The following is a 14,442-nucleotide window of genomic DNA, read 5'->3' as shown; positions in this document are numbered from 1 at the left end:
CAACCTGGAAACGTATTCCATAAAAATACTTATAGCTATGTAATATATGTTCAAGGATATTCTTTGCAAAACTATAAATATGCCTATATTAATATTACTTAAGTTATGGCATAACCACATAATGGAGCACTACACAGCTGTTAAAGAATGAAGTAGAAGGACTTCCCTGGTGGTCCAGCGGGTAAGACTCTTTGCTCCCAATGCACGGGGCCCAGGTTCAATCCCTGGTTGGGGAACTAGATCCCACATGCATGCTGCAACTAAGAGTCTGCATGCCACAACTAAGATCCGGTGCAGCCAAAATAAATGAACAATATTAAAAAAAAAAAAGAACAAAATGATCTTTATATACTGATTTGGAAAGATAGTTAAGCTTTTAAATGGAAAAAAAAGTTGTAAATCAGTATGGGTAGTTAGTCTATTTCATTTAAAAATTAAAAATTATCATCAATTATTCAGCTTTCAATAAAGCTGAAATAAAAGCATAAAAAATAAGTGTATACACACATATAAAAAATTATGAAGTAATCTGGAGGTATACATATATTAAAAAATCTGGAGACACATATAAAATTTTAATGGTTTTCATTGAGTTGGATTATGGGGGGCTTTTATTTGTTAACTTATACATTTTTGTAATGTTTTGATTTTTCATATTAAGCATCTATTATTTGTATCAGAAAAAATATAAAAAGTTTAAATGTGTAAGCCAGAAAGCCAATTTATTTATACCTATATTTTGGAAAATATGATTATTGCTTTAGCTGCTTTTCTCTATTGAGCTGTATTCTCTCATTACTTTTAGAAAATGAATACATTATTAAACATTGACTTTGTAAGCAAAATTAAGCATATAGTTGAAGTTTACTTTATAATTGTTTTCTCAGAGTATTTGAAGCTCACCAAAGGCTTTTAGAACCCTGTATATTGGCACTAATACAGCTAACTTACTCAGCTTCCATTTCTTTTATCAAATTTCTTGAAAGCATAGAGGGTTTTGGGAACATGTTTAAAAATTGAAACAACCTGTTAATTACATATTTATCTCTTTTCTTGAGACATTTAGAGATATTTCCTAGACATTTTAAGGCATATTTCTTTGCTTTTTTCCTAAGGTATTTTTGTTTTTAATTCTTTTGGCTTTTTCAAATTCTGCTTTCTACTTATCTTCTTGGGGGTCCTGATTTTTTTTTTTTAAATAAATGAGAGATCATGTAAAGAATGCTATTAAATCACAGCTTTTCTTAATATCAACTATTAACAGATTAAAGTAATTGAATTTTAAAATTATAAATACATGTGTTAGAGAAGCAAGAGTAAACAATGTAATGAAATGAGAATTTCTGTCTTTTCTCTCTCTACAAGCATCACCTATGCCTTAAAAAAAACACCATTTACTGATTTTCCTATTTATAATTTGGAGATTATGATTGTTTAGGAACTTTGATAGAAGAAGTTCTCTAAAAAATGTATGTTAAAAGGGCAAAGTTTGCTTAGAAAACTAGAAACAAAGGTAATATTACAAGATGACTTTAACTTTTTACCTTATATACTTTTGTATTATCTGAATTTTTAACAAGATACATGAATTACTTATAATAGGAAAATACTTCCAGTAATAAAGTTTTTTATTAATTAGTTTTGAAGTAACTATAGATTCACGGGAAATTGCTAAAAAAAATGTGTACAAGAAGGCCCCTTGTAATTTTCACCTAGTTTCAGGGTTTAATAAAACCTTTTCTGTTGCTGTCTTTTTTGTACCCTGGTTGCATGCCCTTTATAAATAGCAATTGTTTGTTTTAATTAATATTATACATTTATGATTATAGTATATAAAGTAGAAATTTTAATAAAATAAATTTAAAATTAGAGATAGGAATTGAGTAGAGAGAGGTATGGATTTTGATAAAAGCTGAAGGATAATAAATAAAAATTAAATCATACATATTTAGAGTCTGGATTCTTTATAAATTAAAAGTCCTGATAGCTAACCTCATCTCTGGTCTGTTTTTCCGTTGTTGTCCCCCATGGTCATAGCAATGCAGAGTCTGCTGTGGGGGTAAGTGGCCCTGTGGAGCAGTGGGTGTGCCAGACCAAGAGGGAGTCCGGGATGCAGACTTTGTTCTTTATGTTGGTGCTCTGGCCACTGAGAGGTGCAGCCATGAAAACATCATCTCTTATGCAGCCTATTGTCAGCAGGAAGCAAAAATGGACAGGTAAACTTTCCCCTGAGACTTATTTCCCAAGATCTAAAATAAGAACTCTTAAACCATATTCTAAGTGTTGAGAGTACAAGAAGTTTGCATTTGCGAGATTACCTCCAGTAGTAAGAAATGGCATACTGCCTGGATTGGGGTGTGGTGAGGGAACCAGGTTATACAACTGCTATGCATATGGTAATATAAGTACCAATTCCAAAGGAAAAGTCTACTGTCAATAGAATTTTCTTTGAAAGTGATGACACCTCTCTAAGGAAACAATTTGAACTTTAATTTTAGCACTTCTGTGCTGAATTGTAAGATGTTCAAAATAACTGTTCATCTAATTGTCATATGATTATGTCCTTCACTTAGCTTAATTGTCTCTAAAAAATTTAGAGTCCCGGAACTTCCCTGGCGGTCCAGTGGTTAAGTCTCCACATTTCCACTGCAGGAGGAACCACTTCAGTCTCCGGTTGGACTAAGCTCCCACATGTTGCTTGGCCAAAAAAAAAAAGACTCTTCTCTTTTTTTTTTTTTTTTTTGCGGTACGCAGGCCTCTCACTGTTGTGGCCTCTCCCGTTGCGGAGCACAGGCTCCGGACACGCAGGCTCAGTGGCCATGGCTCACGGGCCTAGCCACTCCCTCTTTTTTATTTAAAAAATATTTCAAAAATTTTTTCTCAGTGAAGCAGCCTTGAAATAAAATTGTTATGCATACAGAAGATTGCCTGTTACACACCAGACAAATCAGTTAAAGGCAGTAGAAACTGGTATGTCTCAGTATAGTTTGTATGTGACGTTCTCAAATCTAGGAGAATTAATGTGACCACATTCAATGGTCCAGTGAATGTAAGGACCGTTGCTGAGTTCCTGAACATTCATCTACCTATCAAAATACTAGCTGACTTTAAAGAGCTGTTTCACTTCTATTGATAGCTAATTAATTTAAGGAAAAAATGAAATTATTAGTAGGACCAAGTAGCCAATACAAAGGAAACACTAATATATGCTTCAGAATTATACTGTCAATACTGAAGGTGGTAAGGAGGTCAAAATCAGCATCATGGATTATGAAAGCAGTCTGTTAGCATGTTACTATATAATTATTGATCCATGAAATTAACTCAAAAATCTTTAGCTTCTGAATGTTGAGAATGCATCGAGTCAAATATTTAATATATTACTGAAGAAGGAAGTGCTATGTGGTTTTGAAGATGTATATGTACTATTGTTTAGTAAAAAGAATATATGTATTTAATAGATTGTTCCTCTTTTCCTGAGAAGCTGTCATTAAATTTATGATATTTTATAATTACTGGTGTCTCAATATCAAGGAAATATGGTATTTGAAGTGCTAAATGAATGACAAGTTACTTGATAAAATGAGATACTTCTTAAAGTAGGTGTCTTTGAGAAATATACCTTCATAATAGCAGTGCTGCAAAATCATGGCTCTTTATCTTAATTTGACCTAAACCATATGGATTGTGCACACACACAACCTCATTTTTAATATACTGTTGAGTGTCAGAAGAACATTGCAAAACAGTGTACATAATACGATTTCATACTTGTTTTAAAAATCTGCGTATGGGGCTTCCCTGGTGGCGCAGTGGTTGTGAGTATGCCTGCCGATGCAGGGAACACGGGTTCGTGCCCCGGTCCGGGAGGATCCCACATGCCGCGGAGCAGCTGGGCCCGTGAGCCATGGCAGCTGAGCCTGCGCGTCCCGAGCCTGTGCTCTGCAACGGGAGAGGCCACAGCAGTGAGAGGCCCGCGTACGGCAAAAAACAAAAAAAAAACAAACAAAAATTCTGTGTATGGACTTGAATGTGCTAAGGTAAAAGTCAAAAATAATTAGGATTACCCACTATCCCAATTTTTTCGGGAGTACCCTTGGTTTAGCCCTGAAAGTCCCATATCTCGGGAAATCCCTTAGTCCTAGGCAAACCAGGATGGCTGGTCACTTTAAAAAATAAAGCACCCCAATTGTTGATAGCAGTTACCTGTGATAGTGGAATTTAGTGGTGGTAGTTTGTAAAATAGGGAATTTTTACTTTTTTCTTCATACATTTCAATATGTTTGGATATATAGCTTTTTCCAATGAGCTTTTATTACTTTTTTAAACAAAAGACATGTTAAAGTGAACCTTATGTATTAGGAACAAAATGGCTTCCCTGGGGAAGTAGGGAGAGGGATATAAAATCCCATGCTGAGATGGGTCTGGATTAGTTCAGCTCCTTTCAGCATCTGATAATACTGAAGGTACTTAAAGTATCTAATTGTCTTTTGGGGAGAGAATCCAACATAGGAGTTATCACATAGATGAGAATCCCATAGCCCAGAGATGCATCTCACTTTCATTTCACTGCTATTATATTTCTTTAAGGCACTTGAACATTTGGTTCACTTTAGGTATGAATGACTAGCTGAAAGAATAAATGTTCCTCGTGTCAGTGAATCTGAAGCTACTCATGTATGTATTCTCATACATGGGGAAAATTTTGGTTGCTTATGAGGAGAATGTTGATGTTAGAAGAGCAATATCTTAAGTTGTTCTTTTTGAATCTTTGATAGAAGTGAAACTTTCCTTCAAAACTGCTATATTGCGTTAATTCATTCCATAAATATTTGAGCGCTTAATATGTTGCCAGCAGACTAGGTGAACAAAATAGACACGTGTACCTGTCTCATGGAACTTACAAATTACAGAGGGAGTCAGATGTTAGTTAAATACTGATACAAATAGACATGTGACTTCAAATATGATAAATACTTTGTAGAAAAAGACAGGGTGTTGCAACATAAAAGAGAACAAAAGGGGGAAACATAATTTAGATCAACTGGGCAAAAAAGGCCTCTTTGAAAAAGTGAAACTTTAGATATAACCTGAAAATCGATAGGCTTCAGCCAAATAAAGAGCTGGAGAAAGAGCTTAAGTTAGGAAAATGCTGTGTCTACCTGTTGCTCTTAGAAGCCACTCCAGTGGAAACTGTGCTTGAGGATGAGAGCTTTAGGGGATGCATTGGAGGGAGAAGTAGACAGGTCTGTTTCATTCTAAATGCAGTAGGGGGCTTCCCTGGTGGCGCAGTGGTTGGGAGTCTGCCTGCCGATGCAGGGGACGCGGGTTCGTGCCCTGGTCCGGGAGGGTCCCATGTGCCGCGGAGCGGCTGGGCCCGTGAGCCATGGCCACTGAGCCTGCGCGTCCGGAGCCTGTGCTCCGCGGCGGGAGAGGCCACAGCGGTGAGAGGCCCACATACCGTGGAAAAAATAAAAATAAAAAAAATAATAAATGCAGTAGGAAGTCCCTGACAGGGTTTAAGCCTGATAGTGACGTTTATTTTATATCTTAGAGGTCACCGTGGCAATATTTTGGTGAGTGAATTATACTCATCCTTTTCTAAGTGCAAATCTGTTGTTTTCAAGTATGAAGAAAGTGCACTGTATGTTTTTTTAACTAAATAAGGCAAATGTTACTCTGTAAATAGGCCATCACCATTTGGGGAGGTTTGTGGTATTTCTATAGTAAAATGTTGAGGTAGTGTTGGGAGAAATACCTTGGTGTTCCTTACTGTTTGTCACAGCTTTTGAAAGGCAGGTGGGTGCGTGGTGAAACTGATTGAATTACTGTGGGTCCTCGTGAGCTCTTGGACTCTCAAGTTCTAGGCTCAGAAAGAGATATAGAATTCTGTAGATTCTAGAAGGTATAGAATACTGTATGAAAGAAGATAATAGGAAGATAAAAAACTTTATGTTGGGCTTCCCTGGTGGCAGTGGTTAAGAATCCACCTGCCAATGCAGGGGACATGAGTTCGAGCCCTGGTCCGGGAAGATCCCACATGCCGCAGAGCGACTAAAACCATGCGCCACAACTACTGAGCCTGCGCTCTAGAGCCCACGAGCCACAACTACTGAAGCCCGTGCGCCTAGAGCCCGTGCTCTGCAACAAGAGAAGCCACTGCAGTGAGAAGCCTGGGCACTGCAGCGAAGAGTAACCCCTGCTCACGACACTAGAAGAAAGCCCATGTGCAGCAACAAAGACCCAACACAGCCAAAAATAAATAAATTTTAAAAAAATTTATGTTAATGAAGGCATTATTGGGACAGGAGAAAGGAGATAGTGAAATGGAAATCAGAAGGTTCAGCAACTTGCAGCAACCTGAATGATTTGCTTATTGTCCTCTTTTGTACCTACTTTTCCTCTCTACCTACTTGTCTGTCCCTGTGCCTATATATATATAGTGAAATGCTGAAGTCAGAAATGAATTTTGCAAGAAAAATAGTGTTATAATTTAAATTTTTTAGTTCATTCCCTTTTTGGGTACATATTGACATACTTTACAAATCCACACTGAAGTATAATTAACTGACTCTGTCCTCTTGAGGGAACAGCTGCTGATTAGCCATGTCATAGGAGAACACAGGTATATGTCTTGAAAGTAAAAGATAGTGAAAGTTAGATGTTATGTTGTAAAATGACATTTGATATTTCACAAAGATTTTTCTGACCTTGATCAGTTTTTGATAGAAAAATATAGGTTAATAAGTATAATACATATTGTCCTGGAATATAATTAAAAATTTAATGTCTGTTTTAACAGGCCAATTGCAGGATATGCTAACCTGTGTCCAAATATGATCTCTACCCAGCCTCAGGAGTTTGTTGGGATGCTGTCTACAGTGAAACATGAGATTATTCATGCCCTGGTAAATTTTGCTGTTAACTATTGTTCTCTCCTTCATGCCTTGATTTTCTGATTATACTCTCATTTTGATGTATATGTTAAAATTTAAGATTTTGTGGCTTCTTAGATCGTGTTCAGTAAAACCTAGTTGAATAGGCCTCTGCCAGTAGACAATTTTTAATGATTAGGATAGCAGCTCGGTTGACTTATACTACCTAAAATAATGAAACAAGTAAATCCATTGGGCAAATAGGAGTTTTGAAAAAATGATTAAGCTTCTTAAGAAGAAACTTAGTAATTAAAAAAAATTCACTTTCATCTAAAATGATAGCTGATATGCTAATTATAGATCTTTCTTATCTCTTACAGAGATCTCATTTCTAAAAGTGTCCTTGGTCTATTTAGACTTTCTGAATTTTATATATATTAACTGATTCAGAACTTTGCTTTTCCCCAATTGGTCCAAAGTAGTAAACTTTTACAGTATGTCTGGGGAATTAAATAAAGTTGCCTAAAATCTAGGAAATGTCCTCCTGATGTCATTCATGTGTTTAGAAAATAGATGGGAGTAAAATGCAGTGATTAAGAGAGAGAATGGGACTTCCCTGGTGGTGCAGTGGTTAAGAATCTGCCTGCCAGTGCAGGGGACACAGGTTCAATCCCTGGTCTGGGAAGATCCCACATGCCACGGAGCAACTAAGCCTGTGCACCACAACTACTGAGCCTGTGCCCTAGAGCCCGTGAGCCACAACTACTGAGCCCACATGCCACAACTACTGAAGCCCACGTGCCTAGAGCAGGTGCTCCACAACAAGATAAGCCACTACAATGAGAAGCCTGCACACCCCAACGAAGAGTAGCCCCCGCTCACCGCAACTAGAGAAAGCCCCCATGCAGCAACGAAGACCCAACGCAGCCAAAAATAAATAAATAAATTTATAAAAAACAAAAATTTTTTAAAAAATGGTAGCATCCACTATAGAGTACATTATTTAAAAAAAGAGAGAGGGAGAGAATGGATCACACAGATCTAGGTGTGAATCTCCTTAGCTTTACTGCTAAAAATCTTTGGGATCTATTACAAATTATTTAGCCTTTGTAAGCCTCTGTTTCATCTATAAAATGAATATAGTAGTACATACTACAGTGGATTTTTTTCTTGAAGATTAAATAAGATGAAACATAAATGGCTTAGCACCATGCTCTACATAGTAAGGTATAATAAAATTAGTGACTATCATTTATTAGTCTTATTTCGTGAGCTATTATGTATGACCTCAGTCTTTAAATCAGCAAATACCTTGGATAATTCAGTGAAACTCTAGTGTATCCAGATAGCACTTCTGGTCTTCAAGTAAGGAGATTCTAAAATGAATCATCTCTTTTCCTTTTATTAAAAAAGTAAGTCAAACCTGCTATTGTGATGAAAGACAAGCATCATTCTAAGTAACATTTTAAGCTTTAAGCTCCAAGAACAATAGATACTTGATGTTGAGAGAACCAGAAAAAAACAGCAGGTTTTAAGTCTAGTATATAAGTGAACATGAATGCAGAGGTCCCAGACATGAGGTAAATTAGGTTATGAACAGGCAGGTCACAAAAGAAAAGGTCCAATTGGCCAAGAAGTATATGAGAACATATTCAGATTTACTTTAGCAATCAGGGAATCTCAAATTAAAGTCAGACACCATTGAATATAAAAACATGTGTGAGAGTTACTATGTACATTGACTTTAAGGTAGTGATTACCCCTGGGAAAAGTGGGAAGAGAAAGGGTGAAGGTAATGGGCCTTCAACGATATTTATTCTGCAGTGTTTTATTTCTTAAAAAAAAGTCTGAAGAAAATCTGGCAAAACGAATATCTTAAATCCTCTTAAAGAGTATACATAAGTTTCTATTAGGTTTTTAAACTTTTTTGTGTATTTGAATTATTTTAAAAATTGTAAAAACCTAGGAAATTTAAAATATTAGTTTGTCTCAAAAACCATCCTGGAGGATGCTAAGAATTAAATGTTTAACAAATACACTTATTCCCTATAAAGTTATATATGCTCTAGCTATCAAATACAGTCATTCCTGGTTCTTTCAATACCAGATAAGCCTTCTGAAATGTGAGTGCTTAGAAAAATTTTCAAATTGATATTGTGGAAAAAAATGTGTATTTAGAATATTATGAAAGATGAGGCACAGCATACTATTTTAAGCTTTATATAACTTCAGTGAATTGTATATTAAAAACTGTTTAGATTTTCTTACCTGACTCCATTAAATGTTCTTTGCATCTTCAGAGATTAAAAAAGAAGAAATGTAGGAATAAAAGAATACTCTGGATTCCATTAATCATTTGGCAAGCCTTGAATGACACAGGCCACAGTTATGTAAGCAAAGACATTTGCCAAAGAAATAGATTAATTAAGTGATCATTTGCGATTGTTAGTTATTTGGATATAAACTATAGCATAGTCTCAGTGTATAAAACATACTTAAGGGCTTCCCTGGTGGCACAGTGGTTGAGAGTCCGCCTGCCGATGCAGGGGACACGGGTTCGCGCCCCATCCGGGAAGATCCCACATGCCGCGGAGCTGCTGGGCCCGTGAGCCATGGCCGCTGAGCCTGCGCATCCGGAGCCTGTGCTCAGCAGCGGGAGAGGCCACAACAGTGAGAGGCCCGTGTACCGCAAAAAAGAAAAGAAAGAAAAGAAAAAAAACATACTTAAATTAGTAGTTACAAAAGCACTTTGTTTTAGTTATTAGGTTAGGAAAGAAAGTAAGAAAAGAAATCTCACTAATGAAATAGGAGATATCAAATGTCAGTAATTTTTTTTTTTGCCCATTTTCTCATCTTATTTGGGAGAGGGGATAGAGAATGGGAATTTGAATACCTTTATGTGAAGTAGCTACTATCTTATTAAAATTGAAGACTTCTTTAAAATACTGTCTAAAAATGTGATTATAAACACACAAATTCACATTGTAAAAAATTTTTAGAAATACAGATGATTTTACACATTATTCTACCACCAAAAGAACCACAGCTAACATTTCGATATGTTTCCAGTCTTTTTTCCGAAGTATACACCCCCCCACATAAACACACATTTATAGTCTTTTTTATTTTAGATATAGATATATATTAAATATGGACTTTGGTATCAAAGACTTTGAATTTTTATGAGTGATCTTACTAGCACACCCCCCTGCTCTAAACTGTATTGTTAATTGTTGTTAATAGTAACATTTCCCTGGTTGCAATTGTAGAGTTTGTTAGTAAGTTCATGTGAAGAGGACCAACTATTATAAACACGTCTTTAAACAAATAAATGCATTGCCTATACCAACCAAAGAATGTCTTTGTTACTATTACTTTTGGTTTCCTCACTTAGAATTATCTCAAGTAATTGAAATTTAAAATTCATAATATGAAACACTTAATTTCAGTCCACTTCCAGTATATGGCAAGTTCCTGTAGAAGTATTGGCCTGACACTTTTATGTGGTTGTATCAGTGTTCTCTTTTGATAGTGGCATGTTGTGATATCTATAATCAGATTTGATATTTTTCACTGTAAGACATTTTGAACTTTTTCTTACAGGGTTTCTCTGCTGGGCTATTTGCATTCTACCATGATAAAGATGGAAATCCTCTAACTTCAAGATTTGCAGATGGTCTCCCACCTTTTAACTATAGGTATTTGGTTTTTTTTGTTCTTGTTCTTCTCTTTTAGGAGAGTGCTAAGACTAGCAACTGAGAATCATAGCATGTTAAGTTCCATAAATAATAGTGGCTTTATGGCTAGCCTAAGAAGATTGTATGTCCTATCTTATTAAAACAAGATAGGATATAAGGGTGGGATGAATTGGGAGATTAGGATTGACCTGTATACACTACCATGTGTAAAATAGCTAGCTAGTGGGAACCTGCTGTATAGCACAGGGAGGTCAGCTTAGTGCTCTGTGATAACCTAGATGGATGGGATGGGGGTGCAGGGTGGGAGGGAGGTCCAAGAGGGATGGGATATATGTATACACATAGCTGATTCACTTCATTGTACAGCAGAAACTAACACAACATTATAAAACAATTATACTCCAATAAAAAAGAAGAGTTCATTTAGCTTCACCTTTTCATTTTACAGATGAAACAATCGAGATGGAGAAAACTTAAGTGATTTATCCAAAGAGCCAGGACTCTTTGCCAGGCAGAGCTCTTTTCCACCACTCTGTAGCTTGTATTACTTTATAGGAGAGTCAGGCCATGGGAAAATATGGGTTGGTTATAGTTTGGTTTTTTAATAATTATTGCCTGTACATGGCAATATTTACATGTTAACTGGTATTTTATTTAGCACATCATATTAACAGTGACCTAGAGGTTCAGGGCCTAAAAGAAATAATACCAAGAATTACTAAAAAAAAATTATCAAGAATTTTATATAGAATATCAGTCACAGAACTATAACCATTTGCATGCATTTATATAAAAAATAAATCTCTAAATTAAGAGCACATGTCCACAAAAAGACATGTAAATGAATATTCATGGCAGTTTTGTTATTAATAAACAAAAAATGGAAACCACCCAAAGGTCCATCAATAGAAGAATGGATAAATAAATCGTGATATATTTCTGTAACCAAAAACTACAAGGCACTAAAAAGAACACATTACTGCTGCATGCAATAAAGTGTATGAATATCACAGTTACAAGGTTCAATAAAAGAAGTCGTAGTCCAGGGACTTCCCTGGTGGCGCGGTGGTTAAGAATCCACCTGCATGGGCTTCCCTGGTGGCACAGTGGTTGAGAGTCCGCCTGCCGATGCAGGGGACACGGGTTCGTGCCCCGGTCTGGGAAGATCCCACATGCCACGGAGTGGCTAGGCCCGTGAGCCATGGCCGCTGAGCCTGCGCATCCGGAGCCTATGCTCCGCAACGGGAGAGGCCACAACAGTGAGAGGCCCACGTACCGCAAAAAAAAAAAAAAAAAAGAATCCACCTGCTAATGCAGGGGACACGGGTTCGATCCCTGGTCTGGGAAGATCCCTCATGCTGCAGAGCAACTAAGCCAGTGTGCCACAACTACTGAGCCTGTGCGCTAAAGCCCGTGAGCCACAACTACTGAGCCCGTGTGCCACAACTACTGAAGCCCGCGCACCTAGAGCCCGTGCTCCACAACAAGAGAAGCCACTGCAGTGAGAAGCCTGCACACCGCAATGACGAGTAGCCCCCACTCGTTGCAACTGGAGAAAGCCCGTGCACAGCAACAAAGACCCAACACAGCCAAAAAAAAAAAAAAGTCATAGTTCAGTTATATGGAATTTAAAAACAGTCAACGATAAAAGACAGATTAGTAGTTTTACTTGAAGCCGCAGGCTATTAAATGCCATACAAGTTGAACAGATTGAGAAGGGGCATAAGGAAACCTTCTCGGGGTGCTGACACTCTTTCATATCTTTATCAGAGTAGTGGTATATGGATGTAGAATACAAAATTAATTCTCACACGAAGATCTCCATTTAGGTAGCTAGAAGTAAATATTAAAACAGATAGTACTTTATTCATCATAGTATTTTTTTAGAGTACATGTGAAGAAACAATTCTAATGTAGAAATACATGTTTTACTTCCTAGATTGTGTTCATTTGGTGGTATGGGAGAAGTCTGGTCTTTCCTAAGAATTGTGGTCTTTATGGGAAACACATAAATAGTGAGATAGGCAGCATCTACACAGTGATGTAGGTAAGGAGGAGAGAGATTACTACACACAGGAACCATTGTTAAGCTGATAATTTGCAGTGCTTTCTTACATTCTGGATATTCCTCAAAAGCAGGAAATCTTACAGTATAAATGGACTAATATAATAATATGAAATTCAGGTGTTAGACATAGAAAGAGTCGGATTTGGCCCTAACCTATTTATTTGGAGAAACCATTAATCTTGAAATGTGAATGATGAAGAGGATATTGAAGTTATTAATGAGGTAAAAACTGATTATTTTCTTGTTGGCTTTGTTCACTATTTATGTTTAAACATTGCCTTGCCATGGGAAAAGGAAAGGAATTAATAATCTTTCTAAGGCATGGGCATAAAAGGCATTTAATCCTTTTACGTTCAACCTATTTGTATCCTTGACTCTGAACTGTGTCTCTTGTAGACATAGTTGGATCATGTTTTTTTTTTAATGCATTCTGCCAGTCAACCCCCTTCTGTTCCCTCTGGCTGCCAGATTGCTGGTTTTCACCATGATTGTGGGCTGTTGGTTTTCAAAGCTGCCACAAAGCTGGAGAGAGGGCTTGGGAAAATGCCACAAAGCTTGCTGTTCTTACTGAGATTCATCCATTTTTCTTAAAGAAGTGCTTCCTGGATTACTACAAGCCTTTGGTTAATTTCCAGAGTTCTGAAAAAGTTCATTTGGCCAATTTTGATACTTTCCCTATTGCTTTCACAAAGTTCAGGGGTCCTTACTCTGCTGCTTTTACTGACATTTGTCTGGAATTTATTTCTGTATATGGAGTAAAATAGGGATTTAACTTTGTTTTTCCTAGTAGGATAAACAGTTTTACAGCACAGTTATTAAGTAAATTATGCTTTCCCACTAACTTAAAATGTCACCTTTTGTTAAGTTTTGTTATGTGCAGTACTAGGATATGTCTCTAGACATGCTTTTGTTTTATCCAGTAAATTTGTTAAGAGCAAGTAATTCATTGTCATCTTAGCCAAAAATTAGCTATTTGAATTGGAGCAAGTTACTTCATCTCTCTAAGCTTCTGTCTCTTTACCTGCAAAATAGTGATGATAATCTCATAAAGTTATTGAAAAGATTAAATTAGAAAATGCTATCAAGTCTTTGCTTGCACTTGGTGTATAGTAAGCTCAAATATTTTAATTTCATATTGATATTTATAAACACTTTTACACTTAAAGTGGTGGTGAATTTGCAAAAAGGACTGTCTTTTTATTCTTTAATTGCAGTCTTGGATTATATCAATGGAGTGATAAAGTAGTTCGAAAAGTGGAGAGATTGTGGGATATTCGAGATAATAAGAGAGTTCCTCACACTGTGTATCTTCTAGTAACACCTCGTGTTGTTGTGAGTATCACTGAACCTAATGTCTCATGAGCCATCTGCTCTTTTCGTTCATTATGGTCCCTTCTTTACTAATCATTATTGTTTAAGATCTAATGATTAAATTTCAAAGCCTGTAGTAGGAAACATAATATAAAGGTGGTACAGTAAAGCTACAGGCCAAGCACAATCTGAGGAAACAGAAATTTGGCCATGACTCTTATGGCTGCATTCTACCCACTGCTTTAAGTTGTGATACCAGTGGTCTGTTGTGATACCTCTTAGGATCCCTGGTACTATATGCATAATTGCTGGTCGTTTCATTTGGAGTCTGTTTTAGTCAGGATTCTCCAGAAAAACAGAACCAACAGGATGTGTTGAGAGAGAAAGAGATAAAGAGATTTATTTTAAGTAATTGGCTGGTCCAAAATCTGATGAGGTAGGCTGGCAACCTGAAGACTCAGGGAACAGTTGTAGTTTGAGTCCAGAAGAA

At 36.6% G+C, this 14,442-nt stretch overlaps 1 protein-coding gene across 2 annotated transcripts in view; it reads left to right on the top strand.

The window, feature by feature from the left end:
- Positions 1 to 14,442, top strand: part of LMLN (leishmanolysin like peptidase) — a 105,352-nt gene that overhangs the window by 26,718 nt on the left and 64,192 nt on the right. Inside the window, exons 6-10 of one of the 2 annotated variants that reach the window (XM_089910622.1) lie at positions 2,038 to 2,216; positions 6,803 to 6,908; positions 9,176 to 9,265; positions 10,479 to 10,573; positions 13,856 to 13,973. In XM_089910622.1, coding sequence (XP_089766748.1) covers positions 2,038 to 2,216; positions 6,803 to 6,908; positions 9,176 to 9,265; positions 10,479 to 10,573; positions 13,856 to 13,973 — 588 coding nt within the window. The remainder of the gene's footprint in view (positions 1 to 2,037; positions 2,217 to 6,802; positions 6,909 to 9,175; positions 9,266 to 10,478; positions 10,574 to 13,855; positions 13,974 to 14,442) is intronic. The other variant, XM_022567845.3, reaches the window with a different exon arrangement.

Source organism: Delphinapterus leucas, chromosome 4, assembly GCF_059928025.1.
Source record: "Delphinapterus leucas isolate spDelLeu-1000000601 "Yukka" chromosome 4, BTC_Dleu_Yukka2, whole genome shotgun sequence".
In the NCBI taxonomy this organism is placed as follows: domain Eukaryota; kingdom Metazoa; phylum Chordata; class Mammalia; order Artiodactyla; family Monodontidae; genus Delphinapterus; species Delphinapterus leucas.
The sequence above is the reverse complement of the archived record's forward strand: the minus strand, read 5'-3'. Positions and strand labels throughout refer to the sequence as shown.